Raw genomic sequence first — 16,852 nt, forward strand, 5'->3', positions numbered from 1 at the left:
GCATCTTGGGGCTCCTTGTCTTTGGTAACTCCCTGGGACTCCAATACCAGGCTGTTTGCTGAAGGGCAGGGACATAGCCACAGGTGGACCGCAATCCACGCAGTTAGTAACCCAGCCCCTTGCTCCAGCACCAACTTTTGATCTGCTCTGCCTGCCCAGCACGCCAGCCAGGAAGCAGGACTTTCCCCTGCTCCAGTGCACCAGCTGAGGAGCACCTCGTAGAAGATGCACAAGTCCTAAGTGGGGGTGGGGTGGGGAGAGGTGAGGCAGAGCAGGTGGGCTCACAGGGACCCCCATTTTTCCAGGGACCTCTGGCCAGACATCCATTGCCCCCACCCTCCATAAGGCTAGCTAGAGGAGGGAGAGGGAGCCCCAATTACTCCTAACTCTCACCCAATCACTGTCCATACACCTGAAGTCTGGGCCTACCCATAGTGTTTGCGGTTGTCCACCTTTATCTCCCTCCCCAATGAATATCTGTGCTTCTTTATGGGGGTTAATGCAACTGACCCAGCTTATCACAGTTTACACTAAGAAACATACACATAGTTGATAAACTTTGCATACTTATAGTACTAAGACTCAAGGATCTTTTCGAAGGAGGGTAAGATCAGTCCCCATTTTAACAAGGAGGAAGCTAAGGCAAAGAGGCAAAGCACTAGGTCCACAGCACGTCAGGGGCAGAATTGGACTCTCAGGCTGGCACTATAATTGGTGGGCTCCCCGATAAAAACCTTGGCTCCAGTGCCAGGTTTGCCAGTTGCTACAGTCCCTGCCCTGAAGTTTGATCCTTTTTCAACTAAGCTCAGTTTCAAATGAGTGCTTCAAGGTCTTTCACTGACTCACTGCAGAGGGCATCTCTCTGGCTGCAGGCAGAAAACTCCCTTTTAATAGCCTGCTCCAACCCCATTAGATGCCTATACACTTCAATAAACTCAGACTAGGGCTGTTTTCTTTGCTGAACAAACATTGCTTTGATAAAGTCCGGGTGACTTTCCCAGCAGCAGGCAGGAACAAGGGACCTTCCCATGCACCGCAACTGAAGAGTACAGTTTAAAGGACTGAGAAACCGCTGAAGAAACCAGCTTGTTGTTGGTGCTTTTATTGTAAACCCCTAAGACAGGGGGCGGGGCTGACTGCACAGCCTATTCCATTGTCCCTGCCCAGCCGTCAGGAGCAGGCAGGTCCCTGCAGCCCATTCAGTACAGAGCTAGAGGAGAAGCAGGCTGGGGAGCAGGAGAAGGAGAACCAGTGGCCAGGGACTCTGTTCCTCCCGCTCCCTAATCTCTGGCTGCTGCCTGAGAACACAAGATGTGTGTGGGGAAAAAAGTCAGCAGCTGGCACCTGAGAGACTTGGGACTGTGTTAGTGCTGCTGGTGCAGGGAGTCCTGGTACCCCACTGCTCACCAGAGACAAGGAGCTGATTTCCCTGCCAGACACTGGGAGATGGGAGTGAGCCTGTGAAGTTGAGGGACAAAGGATCCAGCCCAGCATCAGAGGACCACAGGACCCATGTCTGGTAAGTGCTGGGGCTGGCCTGGAGGGCCCATGACATTCCCCTGGCCAGGCAGCATAGGGTGCAATCAAGGGGAGCCAGTGGGGTACAATGTGTGGCTCTGATCACTGCCAGCCCCACACCACAGACCAGTCGCCTAGGAACAATTTGTATAGTGGGGGGTGCTGTTAACCCTGTGTGGGATGGAAACCACTTCAAGCCCAGGGTGCTCCAGCACCACAGTACCCCCAGTTCCTAGTGCTCAGACCTGCCCATCTAGGAAGGTCAGTGCTGGTGCTGGACACTTTGCAGCCCAGTTGAGGAGAGGGAGATGCCTGGGACCATTGCAAGGGAACAGACAGGCGCAGCTGTCTCCCTGATTTGCCACCTTACACTTATGTCTCAAGGGTCTGGATACTAAACAATCACCTAGTATGTCAGTACCAGGCTAGGACCCCTCCAGTACCTGCTTCTGTCTCATACTTGCTCTTTTCTGATATAGGTTCTTGTGAACCCAATTTTAAATTTCCCTCCTTATCAGAAATCCTGCCCCGTCCACACTGCTTCTCTGGCAAATGACTAACTTCCCCGGTAGCTGAACCCTCCCAGGAGCTTCTGTGCTAGGGGACTGCCCTGCTCCATCCTGAGGCCATGCTTCTCAAATAACAGGATACTCTTTGCTTTGGGAATGTTTATTTAGTGATCCAGAGTGGAACCTTGAAGCTCCAACTCTTCTCTAGAAAAAACGCATGAGCATAAACCTCTGTAAAGCTATTCAGTTCTTCCTAAGAACCCCACTGATGACGCACAATCCCTCTTATTCTCGTGTTTCCCACTTGTTTTTTATAATATGTCCTACTGCTTAGTTTCCTGTCAGATCACTGCTCAGATTCTGTTGTATATAACGGAGGTAAGGAAGGGAGAGTAAGCAAATAAGGAAACATAAAAGCTGATGAATTTGTCCAAAAAATACTCTGTACTTCTGCCATAAAGGTTTGGGCTGACGTGTAAACTAATGTCAATGAAGAGAGACTACATGGCAGATCTGAGATTTGTGTGACTTAAAATCTGTTTCTCTCATGGTATAGCCACAATGGAATTTATTTGGTATTATGTCTACAGTTGCAGATTTATCAAGAAGCAGCTGAAAGGACAGGGAGTGGTGGGAGGAGAAAGCTTACATATACAGTTACTTTTGTAAATAATAAACAAGAAACTATAAGCCTGAAGAAGACACAAAATTTCCACAGCAAAATAGTATGTTCACTAAAATCAGGGTTAATATCTTATACTTGTTAGCTCATCCTTGCAGAGCAAGTGATTGAGGGGGACTAACTTAATGTTCTACTAATTATTCCCATCCCCAATTCCTGTGCTCTGTTTCACAGATACAAGACACCAGTGTCATCAGCATAGATAATTAATCATCATATAAATATTTTTCACACATCACACCTATTTTAAGGGCTGTGTTTCTGATTTATGCAACACTGTCCTCTTAATTTATTGGTTAGTGCTGTTAGTTTCAACAGATAAGGCAAACTACTTAAAAAAGAAAAAGCCATATTCTGCTGTAGACACACAGGTGTGAATTCTGAGCACCTCAGTTGAGGCCATTAAAATTCCCTTGGATTTACACAAATATGAATACAAATTAATTTTCCATCAGTGGATGGGGCAAGTTGGTCAGATATGTTTAATCATGTGATTCAACAGTGAACAAATTAATCTCACCAAACTTGCACAAAAGTACAGGGCTCCTTCTCTTTGGATTTACTCCGGTGCATTCCATGGATGGCTGTTGTACTTATCCACACAGCCATCAGTGACAATAAAGGAGCTGTGGTGTAAGGCAGCATGTGCAGGCTACGTAAGCAAAACACAGGGTGTGAGTACTTAGAAATGAAGAGAAGGAGCTAAATTGAAAAATAATATGTAGCAATGAAGATAAGTGGCTTGAGTTTTTATGGCCTTTGCAATGCTTGTCTTTCGACTATGCATATATCAGAATGGAGAATAAAACATTAAGCACACTAATATTTGCAGTGCAGGTATCACGTGTATGAAGTGAACACTTCCATTTTTTACCAGTGTACATTTTCTCGTGAAATTTAGCTAAAAGCTTTACCTTTATCAGGCACTTCACTTCTCTCTTCCCAAAGCAAGGGATAAGATTTGTACATTTGCCAGTCCATATAAATATACCAACAGCTATTTCAGAGCGTCTCAGTGGAAGTTTGAGTATGTTTTCTAAGCCTGAGAGGTAATACGCATCTCCAGAAGTTCTTTGCTCAACAGAAGATGCCTGAATTGCCAGTTTCTCCAAACATCAGTTATGCACCAGTTCAAAAATTAGGCTACCCATTCAGCTCTCCAGACATTCAAGAATAATCTTAATCCTCAGCAAACAGGCCAAAAATTTTCCCATTTCCCAAAGCAATTATGATAATCATAGTCTAAACACCAATACATATTCAATCTGTCTTCAGATTAGAAGAAAAAGATGCCACTCATTTTTCCGAAAAGTCCGTATGTTGGCTGCCAGGTGCTGAGAGGCATGTAGGGGCAGGGCAGGCAGGGAGCCTGCTTGAGGAACTTGCTAGACTGCTGGCTGGAAGCCACCTAGGTGAAAGCTCCCAGCCATAGCCTGCTTCTGACACCCAGCTCCTCCCTCCCACAACTTGCTGCCCCCCCTTTAGCCCTTATGACTCATGTAACCCAAACCTTCTGCACCCCAACTCCTGCACCCATACCCCCTCTGAGACCTTGCACCCCAATCCCCTGCTCCAGGTCACAACCTGAACCCTTGCACCTCAGCTCCTGGTCACAACCCCCTTCCAGACCCTGAAATTCCCTTCTGCATCCTTACCCCTTCCCAGGCCCCACACCCTCTCCTGCACCCTAATTCCTGACCCCAAGCTACCTTCTGTACCCATCCTGCAGCCCAGACCTCACATCTCCTCCATTCATATGGAAGAGTGTGGCCCTTGGTTACTTACCAAATTTGTGGAGTTTGCTCAACCTTGTCCTAGGGGAACTAACTGAGGTTGCCCTCTGGTTGACTGACCTAGCCCCCTGGGTCCCTCTGCCTTTTGGGCTTGGCATTCCATGGGCTACACAGAGAGAGACTTCCACCAGCCTCACCGCTTCCATAAGTGTTATGGAGTGGTGTCTATGACCTTGTTTCCTCTGGCAGGGAGGATTTGGGTGAATTGTTCCAATATCACTGCCTCTGCTACCTGTGCACTAGACCATTGGTCAGCTGTAGCCATTGCCAAGCATTGTCTTGTCCACTCATGACCTAGTTCCAGCAGGGTATCGTTCCTGATGAAGTACCATCTGGTTCAGTAGAACAGCTTTCAATTTTTCATAGAGCAGGGCATACGGGAGGAAGGAATCTAAGTTATAATAGGCTGCCTTGGCTGGCCCTATTAAATAAGGAATTAAAAGGATAGTTCAGTGGTCTAGCTGGCCATTGTGTGACAGTGGCCACCTGTTAAAAAGTCATGAGAAAGGCCTCTGGATCATCTCTGGACCCATCTTAATGAGTCTCAGCAGGAGTCCAGGTGGGAGACACCCCCAGATCAGCCTCCCTGTAACACGTCCAGTGACGCCCAGCCCCTTGGTCTAGGGTGGGCGGCAACAAAAAAGGGGGTTAGGGCACCAGCCCGTACTCAATTCGGGCAGTCAGCGGCTCACCGCTACAACACCATACAGGCCCCAGCCCTCAATTTGGGGCGGGGCAGCAGTTCACGAGAGTTGTATAGTTCTGGGCCCGGCCCTCAGTCCAGGGCAGGGCAGCAGTCCCAAGTAATAATACAGTTCTGGGCCTGGCCCTCAGTTTGGGGCGGGGCAGCAACACAAGGTTTAAACACCGGCCCAACCCTCAGTTTGGGGCGGGGCAGCAACACAAGGTTTAAACACCGGCCCAGCCCTCAGTTTGGGGCGGGGCAGCAACACAAGGTTTACAGACAGGCTCAGCGCGGGCTGGCCCTGTCAAGGAGGGGGTAGGGGGTCGCAGGTCCTCCCACTCCACTGCGACCCGGCCCGGGGCCCTGGGGGTGGGGGTGTCGCTCACATGCAACCCCGGCAGTGGGGATCCAGACCGCAACACACTGCCATTGGTTCGTGAGCGTCGTTCCCCGGGCCACTTCCTACCTCACCCTCTGTTGGCGGCAGGTCCCAGTCCATCGGGTCGAGGAGTCCTCCCAGGTCGGTCTCCTCCGGGTCATCCACCTTCGGGGGCTCTGGCCAATCGTCCATAATAATGTCGTTAGGGTAGTCAGGCGGCGGCAATATAGGAGACGCAAGGCGGTCCTGGGTCTGAGTGCTGTAAGGATCGGCCGGGACTCTGGGGCAGCCCGCTCCCGGGGCCTCTTCCAAGGCGGGGGGTCTCCGCCGGCGGGAAGGTCCTGGTAGGTCCGGGAAGTCCGGGTAGTCTCCTTGGGGCATATGGACCCAGGATTGCGTGGAGCCTCTGGGGGCCTGCTCTTCCGGCCTGGCCGGGCGGCTGCAGGTCCTCTCCCTTTAGCTCCGAGGAGCTCGTGCAGGCACGTCCTCCCTGCCCGGAGGCCCAGGCCCGAATGGGTCCTGAGTCCCGCCTTTGGCTCTTCTAGCCCTTGGCCCTGCCCTCTGAGGGGCAGGCCTCTGGTCTCCTGACTCCGGCCCTGCCCACCAGGGCCTCTGCATAGCTTCCCCTGCCTCCGGGTCTGCAGGAGGCCATACTGACTCACTACACTCCCCTAGAAAAATTTTCCCTGTTGTGCTTGCTGCTGGGTGGCCATCTCCTGCATTTATCTCCATTTTGCAACAACTGAGCATATTGCTGTTGTTGTTGGATGGCTTGTTGCTGCTGGCTTTCAGGAGCCATTTCAGAACCTTGTCAGACTCCATACTGGTGTTGACTACCTATAATTCACTAGTGTGAGAGGGGAATCTAAAGAAATCCCTGAACCTACCTTCAATTTCCTAGTTTAGGCCCTTCCTCTGGGCTGGGAGTATCTTGCCTTCAGCCTGGGTTGCAGCCTCTCTGTCCCAGGGTCCTGCAGTGGCTTGTCTGGAGCATGCAGGGCACATGCTCCCTGCCTGGCAGTAAGCCCCAGTTGAGCTGAGCTGCTCTCTTTTATACCAGTGCACCTGGAGCATGCCCAGTAAGACAGAAGGGGTGTGACTTCCTCAGCCCTCAATTCAGGGTGAACTCTCTCTTGCCTGGCATACCTGCCCACATGTCTCCCCTGGTTATTTCTACCAGAAAAAGAGATAGTCACTTCATACTACTTGGTCCCTTAAAAATCTGAAAAAATATGTTATCAAAGTTTTATTTACTGAAAGCAGACTGTGATGCTGTCCAAATAATACAGGATTCCCCTCTCTCACCCAACAAAGCATTTAGAATCTAGTTCAGAACTTCAACTACAACCAGAACAGTTCAGAAATCAGAGCAAAGCCTGATTTCAAACACCACCAAACTCTGGGAAAGTTTAGCTCCAGCTCTAGACTTTGTGGCTTCAGCTCATGTGACCCCCAAAACATATCACGAGGGGCAAAGCCATCACTTGGGTAAGGAAATTGGAGTTACTTGAGCTCATAGGAATAAGTGGATTTCAATGTTTCGAAAAGGACTCCTGTGTAGACAAGCCGCGTGGGAACGAAATCTGGCAATTTCAAAGTGCCGCGGCCAGCGGCATGCTAAGGAGGCGCTGAATATGAATTTCAGTGCCTCATTAGTATTCTTCAATCTGGCCATTAACATGGCCATTTAGAAGTTTTTACTAAGTGTAGACGTAGCCTTTATATCTTCTGTACCCCAGCAAACATGGTAAAAGTAGCCCTGGAATACCAATGATTTGGGTCCATTATCAGCATCCACCTCTTGGTTTTGATATTTTGATAAATTATCTTCATTTTTGCTGGCTATAAAACTGTTCCATCAGAGTTTCATTGTTACTTAAAAAAAATCAGGATTCAGAATACAATATTTAGATTACCTGCTTGAGTTGATCTTTCCAGATCAGGAAACATATGTATCCTTTAATTCTGTTTTGTTTCTAAACTTCCTTTATTCTAAAAGATTCTTTCCTTTGTTTTATTTTTAAACTTTGGTGGCTTTTTTTTTTCATTTGGACACACTGTCTTAACTGAACATTGGAGAAATGGAAATAAATCAAAGTAATGTCATATCATGCTGCCTGCTGTTTTACCTTCCACTGTCTAGTCTGTTTTTCTGTTAAGGGAGTATTACAAAATCTCTCCTTATAATCGGAATAAAAATAAGAAATGTGCATTTACTTGTATTCTATGCGTGTTCTTATTCCATGCCCATCACCATAATAAGTGATCACCTTCTAGCAGAGTATTAAGAGATGTAATCGGGGTGGGAGTGGGTGCAGTGCTGTGTTTTGTTCTGAAAGCTCATTTTTATATTACAGAAGGCAGGTCAAAGAACTGTGCTTTGAAGCTGGAGTGGGAGATGGTGAGGGTTTGTGAAAATCCTTAGGTTCTGGAGGAGTATAGTCCACTCTCTGCATGGCCTCCAACAAAGCTTTAGAGGTCTAAATTCTATTTCCAGTGTTCCTGCAATAAGCAAATCCACCTTCAGCAAACAGGCTCAGTTTGGAGTGTTCCCTAAAATTTCAATATCCCTGTCTAAAACCCCTATATGTACTGAAGATCCCATTACCTGTGCTTCCCTATAATCAGAACAGGTAGCTGCTGTGGCTGGAGGTGTGATAGGAGGACTCCTTTTACTCATCCTTATTGGAATAGCTGTGTACCTGCTTTGGAAGAAGATATGCTTCCTATCTTCTTATGAGGAACTCACCAATTCAGTCACACCAACACATCCAGATGCCAGTCTGCAGGATCAGACATTAGCTCAACCATCTTCCATAATTCAACCAAAAAGCACAAGGTGACTAGACTTTATTCTTATGGGCTACTGTTTATCAAGCTACCTCTTTCTCACCCTGCTAGAGACCCAACTGCAGGACACAATAAATGACAGGACCAAAAGTGTAGGGTAGGGGTGGAATCAATCGTGTAAGAAAGGTAAAATGCAGTGGGATCATCTCTTTAGGTTAACTGACTGATACTATAACCTCAGCTGTGTAATTCTTAATTTGTGATGTATATAATGCAATAAAAAAGCTGGGGAAACCAAATTTATGTGGAACATGTGTAGCTTTGTCAGTTCTCAAATTCTGATCCATGGACTTTCCTGGGGGTCCTTACAATGAAATATTTTAAGAACCAAGCAGTGGGAACCTTGGATATGGGAGTCTGGGATGTGTGTGATCAATGAGCTCATGAAGTAGTTCCGTTTTTCCAATGATCTGTTTCAGGAGTCTGATTTGTCTTGAGTATTCCCTGTTTCACCTCACTTAAAAATGACTCACTTACAGAAAATCATACATAAAAATACATACGTCACAGCATACTATTACTGAAAAACTGCTTATTTACTCATTTTTACCAGTTATAAAGTAAATCCTCTGGAATATAAGTATTGTACATATTTGTATTGTGTGATACGGAGTCTGTTTTTAATTTGTGAGCCTTGTCTGATACCCGTGCCTGCCATCCCAGGCTAAAGCTTGTAATTTATCTTTGCAGGGAATCCCTATGCTGTGGGCTACTTGCTGCTTCTTAATGCCAGCCCTGAATTTGCAACCCCCACCCCTCCGAATCCATCCCACAAACACTCACAGGGCTGCAAGCCCCAGGTTGAGAACCACTGTTCTCAATGAGTTAAGTACCCCAGAGGCACACCTGGTTGAGAATGACTGAAAAAAACACAGACTCACTGAGGTGCTTGATCTCAATCTCTGCAACAAGAAAGTGCAATGGAGTCTTTTTTTTCTTTGAACCATTAATTATAGAGGGTCTGACTGACAGTTTAATTGTGCATAAGGTGACCATTGTAACAAAGCCACAAATGGGATCTTTAGGTGCTGCCTCTATACCAATAAATAACTTTCTACAATTTTTTTCATGAGTTAAACAAAGGGTATTGCATTATCTATCATGTCCACTTATGGGCCAAAGCAGCTACAAACAATTTGTGCAAAACTACAGAATTACAACAAGGCTAAATGTACTATTTGATTGAGTTTGGTTTTTGCAGCTTAACTGGAAGAGTTTGTTGTTGTTCTGAGCAGAACGCGAAGTGTTCCGTTCATCATTCCACCAAAATTTCATGGGCGAGACTGGATTAACCTGACAAATGGAGAGCTGGTTCAGGAGGAGAGCGACCCCTATGTGACTCCTGAGTCCCGGCCTCGGTGTTCTTTTCACTCCTTGGGTATGATGATATTACAAAGGTGGGACAGATTATTGGAAAGGAAGCTTGAACTATGCAAATATTATACACTGCAAATTGTTAACTGGCCACATTTTTATATCTATATATGTCTATATAAAAATCACTAGGTGTAGGTGCACTACAGTATTCTACAATAATAGCCTCAAATACCATACTATATGATTAGACAGGAATTGGGTAAGACTGTGGCCACCCCTTACAGTCCTGTAAAAGGAAGAGGGTAGAGCACAAAAAAAGAAGTCTCCCCTTGGATCTTCCATACAGAGCTGGTGTGTCTGGTCAGTGCTGCATCTCCACGAGGGGCATGCCTACCCACTTTTAGAAAGAAGTATGTGCTGCACCCTGGAGGGCTGGAACAACAGTAACTGCATTTCCCCCAAAGTTGTCCAAGGTGGAATCACAACAGAAGCCTCCATAATAAAATTAAGAAGAAAAGAGAGGATTGTACAAACTGTTCTTAACCTTTGAGGGAAAAGGAATTGAAATGCAGAATTTATGCACAGACTGTAAATATAGAAAAGCTTTATATGGTTTACCTAAGGAGATAGAAGCTGTAAGAAAAATTGCTGTAGTCTGAGGTTAACTTGCTTTGTTTTGTTTTTTTATTTATCAAAGCTGGAACATATGTTATAGGGTCTATCAACCCAGAGTTGTACAAGTTTCCTGAAGACAAGAGCGAGACAGACTTCCCTGAGTGCAACATTGGCCGTCTTTGGTTCTCAGTGCAATACGAACAAGAGGCAGAAAGGCTTCTGGTATCCTTGATAAAAGCTAGAAAACTGCAGCCTCCTACAGATTCCTGCAGTCCCTTTGTGAAGATTTACCTGTTACCTGATGAAAGGCATTACCTGCAGTCCAAAACCAAACGCAAAACCCTCAATCCTCAGTTTGATGAAAATTTTATTTTTCAGGTGCTTGCCTTTTAACTGGAATGGTACACTTATTGTGTCATGCTGGATATCACAGAAACGAGATCACTAAGCTATGCAGTCAGGAGGTCTCTGTCATCTCATGGCAGGCCTTTCCTACCCGCCCCCCCACACACAGAGGTGGTCCCATACCCCAACAAGCGTACAAGCTAAGTCAAACAAATCTTATTTGATATTTCATCTCCACTGTTTTGCTCCGAACAGCATAGATAATGACATCTTAATTTCTGATTTTTATAATATTTGATGTTAGTCATAGTTCTCAGTGCATTTATACAAAGAAATATACATCCTCAAAAGCCAGCAGAAGCAGTGAGCATATTGGGATGTAGATTATTGTTGCTGTTTTGCTAATAAGACATATGAATGTATATCCGATTTTAAGTAAGGAATGCATGACTTAAAATATTTCAGCGATATCTTTCTCACATATGTGGTATTGATACATTGTTATATTGAGATGTTCTCCCTCTTTTTGTGCAGGTTTCTAGTAAGACATTGTATCAACGGACTCTGAAGTTTTTGGTCTACCACGTCGATAAACAGAAAAAGCACCATCTGCTAGGCCAAGTCATTTTTCCTTTGAAAAATGAGACATTAACCAGTGACAGCAAACTAGTAATTTGGAGAGACTTGGAAGCAGAAAACCTGGAGGTAGAAAACTAATTAAGGGGTAAATTTATTAAGCAAGTACAGGTAGAACCTCTCTCCTCCGGCACCCAGACTGGAGTGGAATGAGAGAATTTGCCAGACTACAGGAGGTCAATAGTGCCTAGGACATTACCAACACTTCCACTGCTTACAGTTAAATAACTTCACAGAAAACTGAGAGCCAGGACCGGTGGCTGTAAACAAACTTCATGGAACCACAGGAAACTTGGCCACACCAATGATAAGTGGTCATCTGGCTAACTAAAATCCTACCAGTTATGGATGTTGCTGGATGAGAGAGTTCCAGATTAGAGCGGTTCAACCTGTACCACTCTGTGTGGTATTTTTGAGCTTTCTCATCACAACAGGCCTATTGTGGAGACCAGGGAGTTCTACAGAACATATAGAGTTCTACAGAACAGAGGCACAGATGAGGCAGATAAAGGCAAGATCCAATGTGGGATTGTTAGGGGATTAGAGTAAACCAGGGGTCCTAACACACACCGGCAGGGGGGTGGGAATCACATGCAACACTATAAATAACAGTTTAAAGCTTCCCACCATATTATTTAGCACTGGAATGAAATGGCTGCATTTGCAGACCGCTATTTCCCCAACGTTAGGATGAGGTGTAAAAGCTAAATGGAAAAAAACACCTGCAGCTGTTTGCTTCTGTTATGAATTAACAGGGGCATGAGAAAAGCTCAGCACAAAGCAGGATGAATGATGCTGTATTCCAAATGAGCAGGAGGGATACAATGCAGGAAAGCTATCAGAGAGCTTTCAGGGAAACTTTTTTCCTATGTGTTAACATGACTTAGTGGCTAATGCTTTCATAACACAGCAGGATGGTTTGACCATCCCTTAAGGAAACTGAGAAGCACCAGAACCTTAATCAGTGACAATACTTCTTACTCTTACAGTGCAGGGTTACAGTACTACTCCTTCTGGTGCTGGGGGCCTGGGAGGTGTGATGATTGCCCTGCCTGAGGTGCAAGGAGGTGCAGGGGCTGGGTGTGGGGGAGAGAGAGAGAGAGCGTAGAGATGGGAAGGTAGAAAATGACTCCTTGGTAATGTTCAGTGGCTAGGAGGCACAGCTGAGACGGGGATACAGAAAAAAAAGTCAAATCCGGTTCACTGATGTAAAGAACTATTTATGTGAATAAGGACAAATAGGATATAGCGGGAGAGATAAAACCAGACTCTCTTGCAAAGAACCATAGAGAAATACCTACTAGGTAGGCAATTCTACTAGCATCTGATTGTTCCTTTCAAATTACCTCGAGCCATGAAACAGAGATGTTAGGCTTCATCTCACATTCTTAAAGCAGCAGAAATCACAGCTTTGCAGTACACGTGACTGAAAAGAGAGCATTTTCAATGAACTTTAATAGTGACCTTCTGCTTCCAAAGCCTCCTTCAGAGTATGGTGATATCCAGTTTTCTCTCAGCTACAACGACTATCTGGGCCGTCTTACTGTAGTGGTTCTGAGAGCAAAGGGATTAAAATTCCAGGATGAGAATCAACATGCTGCCAGTGAGTATAACCTTCCTCTGTTGCTACATCTGGAATCCTGTTCTGGTATGCTTCTTCCTTGTCCATCTTCCCCATGCTTACATTAAGTGCTTCCACTGAATGACCAAACACCAGGGAGAATTAAATTTCTGCACAGAAGCGAACTGTGCTTTGTTCCTGTGCTAACTAGATTTGGCTATGGGCATCATTCACTGGATGGGAAACTGGTTTGCAGAGAGGAGAGAAATAAAAAGAAGGCAAGACACTGGACAAATCTAGTTGTATCCTGATCTTTGCTTTGCCTCCATTACAGTCGGAGGAAGCTGCAGGTGGCGCATTGCACCAGTAAATGTGGCGTCACAGTTGAGAGAGCATGTCCATAGAGCATATCCAGGGAAAACATGTTGTTTCTCACACTGATCAGCCTACAAGCAAAGGTTTTTTTGAAGTACTGACATAACTCTGGCACTTCAGAGCTGTCTTTGGGAATTCAGCATGTAGACTGATGGTAGAATAGACCTCACAGTGCAAGGAAACCTTTTGAACATAGCCATTGCTCAAGACTAAGACTGATGGTAAGAAAAAGCACAAGAAATGAAGGGGACAGGAAACTTGTAGCTTTGGATAAAGATACAATTATCTTTGACGTTTCAAAACAAGAAAAATATATGCAGGCTTAAAATGCATATTTTTATAACAGCATTAATATAGCCTGTTAGTAGACAAGTAATAGCTGTCAAGACACTGAAATTCTCTTAGGGTTAGGCCACATCCTAGCTGTTCTTTTTAGTAATTTGAAATCACATAAGCCCTTTATTGAAAGGAGGCCATTGGTGAGCACCCAGTCACCTTTTTACAGTATATAGATCCACTGTGAATATAAGCTGCTCTGCACTGATTAGGCCTCAGTTAGACTATTGTGTCCAGTTCTGGGCACCTCATTTCAGGAAAGGCGTGGAGAAATTGGAGTAGGTCCAGATAAGCATAACAGAAATTATTAAAGGTCTAGAAAGCATGACCTATGAGGGAAGATCGAAAGAAATGGGTTTGCTTAGTTTAGAAAAGAAAAGACGGAGAGGACATAAACAGCTTTCAAGTACCTAAAAGGGTGTAATGAGGAGGGAGAAAAATTATTCTCCTTAACCACAGATGACAGGATAAGAAGCAATGTGCTTAAATTGCAGCAAGGGAGATTTAGGCTGAACAGTAGAAAAAGCTTCATAACTGTGAGGGTGCATAAGCACTGCAATAAATTGCATAGGAAGGTTGTGGAATCTCCATTAGTAGGGATATTTATGTGCAGGTTAGAAAAACAGCTGTCAGGGACGATCTAGATCAGTGGTTACTGATCTGGGGGACCAGTGAGGGTACAGCAGGGGGTTCACGAAAAAAATAAAAGATAAATGAAAACAGTCATAGAAAATAAATTTTAAATAAATTGCAGAGTTACAATTGATTATTATTTTTAAATTAAATACCTTCCAATAATTTTATTAAGTGCTGTCCAAAAATCTGTGTTGTGGAGACTTTGTGTGATGTATTGTGAAGTTGGACATGAGTATGCATAATTTTAAATGTTAATTATGTTTTCTTTTTCATTTAATGAACTGTACATAACAGCTAGAATTGGCTTTGATGGGGGTCTGAAAACAGTTTGCAGGGGGTGATTGGAGGTCTATTGAAAAGGTTGGGAAGCACTGACTTGATGGTATTTGGTCCTGCTATGAGGGCAGGAGACTGGACTCGATGACCTCTTGAGGTCCCTTCCAGTTCTAGTGTTCTATGATTCTGTTTGGTGCTCTGGATAAATAGGGCCTGTCCTTGAAATAGGCCTGAATATGGTCTCCACTTGTTGTGGGGCATAATATTTTGTCTGCAAATAAGTAGGCCTTCAGGACTGTGTCTGCAATGAACTGTGGATGCAAATGGTTTGCCCTGATGTCCTTGGCTAAGCTTTCCTCTTCCAGCCTTTCATGTAGTAAAATTCAGCTGGTTGGTGTCCTTCAATCTGGTGTGGTGGGGAGGAATGTAGACAAGGGGGCTGCATTTCTGACCTGATGTATGCAGAGACTGAACCAAATCAAACCCACCTGGTTAATGTGGCTGTGAGCTTAGAACTGCCCTCCCACCACCCCAAAGGTAGTAAAAGGCTAGCCTTCCTCAGCCAGCCCTTAGCACCACCTGGACCATGCTGTGTTGGGCTCTGGTGGTGATTTAAAGGGCCTGGGGCTTTGGCCACTGCTGCTGTCATGGTGACAAATCATGGCAGCCCAGAGCTCCAGGCCCTTTTAAATTGTTAGGTCCTGGGGCAATTGCCCCCTGCTCCCCATCAGCAGTCCTCAAACCCACAGACCAAACATCTTGAACTGGTGGGTATTCAAATACATCTCTGAATCCAGCAGTGAGTCTTCAGTCCACCTTTAATGATCCGTGAAGTGATTAGGGATAAAAGAAACCATAATCAATATAAAAGATTTGCCTGCACAGTTGAGTACAGTTTAATTTTCTCTACAGAGATCTTCAGTAACAGTAATTATAAAGCACTTAGAGTGACAGTCTCATTGATGGAGATGAGCTGTCTTTGTATGGATATCTAGGAACCTCCAAGCAGTGGGACTCATGCTATTAACTCCAGAATCAATGCTGTCTCTGTTTTTTTTTATATAGAGATGAATTTTTCTTGGTTAGGCCTGGATTGTTGTAAGAGGAGTGATATACTAGTAGCGCTGAAAATACCCACCTTTCTAGTAAGCAAAGTCCTGACCTAATAGGCTGTGCCTCTGCAGTAAGAAGCAAATAACGGACAGGCAGAAAGCAACTATTATAATGGGTGCTAGCAAGTAAGCAGATAGTTAAGAAATACAATCAACTTCTGGGAGATGCATTGCACATGAGGTGACTGTAGGGTTCTGAGGTTGGAAAAGGCTAACATAGGGGTTCTTCAACTCTCACGTTGTGTGTGTGTGTGTGTGTGTGTGCACGCACATGTGTGCGCTCCTCTCACAGCTCATCTCTGCTCTCACCCAAAGTGTAGGATTTTAAATTTTGCAGCAGTGAGAGTCAGATTAATTTGCTTCTTCCAACACATTGGTCACTGAGATGCTGTGTTAATTTGATGCCAGGTTCTTGCATGTTGTTATAGTAAACAGTGCCTTGCCAGGAGCAGTGGAGGCTCCCCAGGAGGAAGGAAGGAAGGAAATGCTGTCAATAAGCAACTCCCTATGGTAAATGGCTAACATTTAAAGACTGTTAAACAAACAGACTTTATTTCCTTTGACAATGCCCAGTGCTACAGCTGACTGAGTGACTGCAGACTGTGGCAAATCCAAAAGGGAAGAACTTGAATGAGAAGGCTCTTACCACTTGCCATTTACAGGTTCTCTGCTTCTGTACTGATCGGTGTTAATTATGATTATACGTATAACTATAGTATTTAGGATCCTCAGTCACGAACCAGTAGGGACTCCAGTGGGCTGAGTGCTAGACAAATGCAGAGCAAAGAAAAGATCCCTTCTCCAAAGAACTGCTCGTGGGAACCGGAGCTTTTCATTTAACAGCAAGATGTAGGTCAACATGGGAATGCTTACTGGTTGACTAAAGCTTGAGTGATTTTAGTGTTTGTGAAAAATCAGGCATGGTTAGAGCCAGGCTTAATGTAGGAGATTTATGGGCTAACTTCTTTAAGGCACAGCACAATCAACATATGTCAGCTGTTGACTGAAAAGAACATTATTCATGTAAAACCAAGATATGAGGTAAAAGGAACTGAGAAATTACATCAGTCAAAATCTTGTGCTTCAGGATTTAAGTTAATCCCTAAGAATTGAAACCGGGAAATCTATGCCTGGAGATGGGGGATGGGGGGAGGGGGGTTTTACATTTGCCTATTGCTGGGTTCTTGTCCCCCTATTCAGGGGCTGAATATTGGACTACAGGGGCCT

General features: G+C 45.0%; 1 protein-coding gene across 1 annotated transcript in view; it reads left to right on the forward strand.

Moving 5' to 3' along the window:
* Positions 1-890: 890 nt before the first annotated feature.
* The window catches only part of LOC142016043 (synaptotagmin-15-like), a 31,091-nt gene continuing 15,129 nt past the window's right edge, over positions 891-16,852 (forward strand). Inside the window, exons 1-6 of the mRNA XM_075000107.1 lie at positions 891-1,519; positions 8,195-8,405; positions 9,652-9,794; positions 10,431-10,726; positions 11,228-11,398; positions 12,809-12,932. Coding sequence (XP_074856208.1) covers positions 1,513-1,519; positions 8,195-8,405; positions 9,652-9,794; positions 10,431-10,726; positions 11,228-11,398; positions 12,809-12,932 — 952 coding nt within the window. The 5' untranslated portion in view covers positions 891-1,512. The remainder of the gene's footprint in view (positions 1,520-8,194; positions 8,406-9,651; positions 9,795-10,430; positions 10,727-11,227; positions 11,399-12,808; positions 12,933-16,852) is intronic.

This window comes from Carettochelys insculpta, chromosome 7 (assembly GCF_033958435.1).
Source record: "Carettochelys insculpta isolate YL-2023 chromosome 7, ASM3395843v1, whole genome shotgun sequence".
Taxonomy (NCBI): Eukaryota; Metazoa; Chordata; order Testudines; family Carettochelyidae; genus Carettochelys; species Carettochelys insculpta.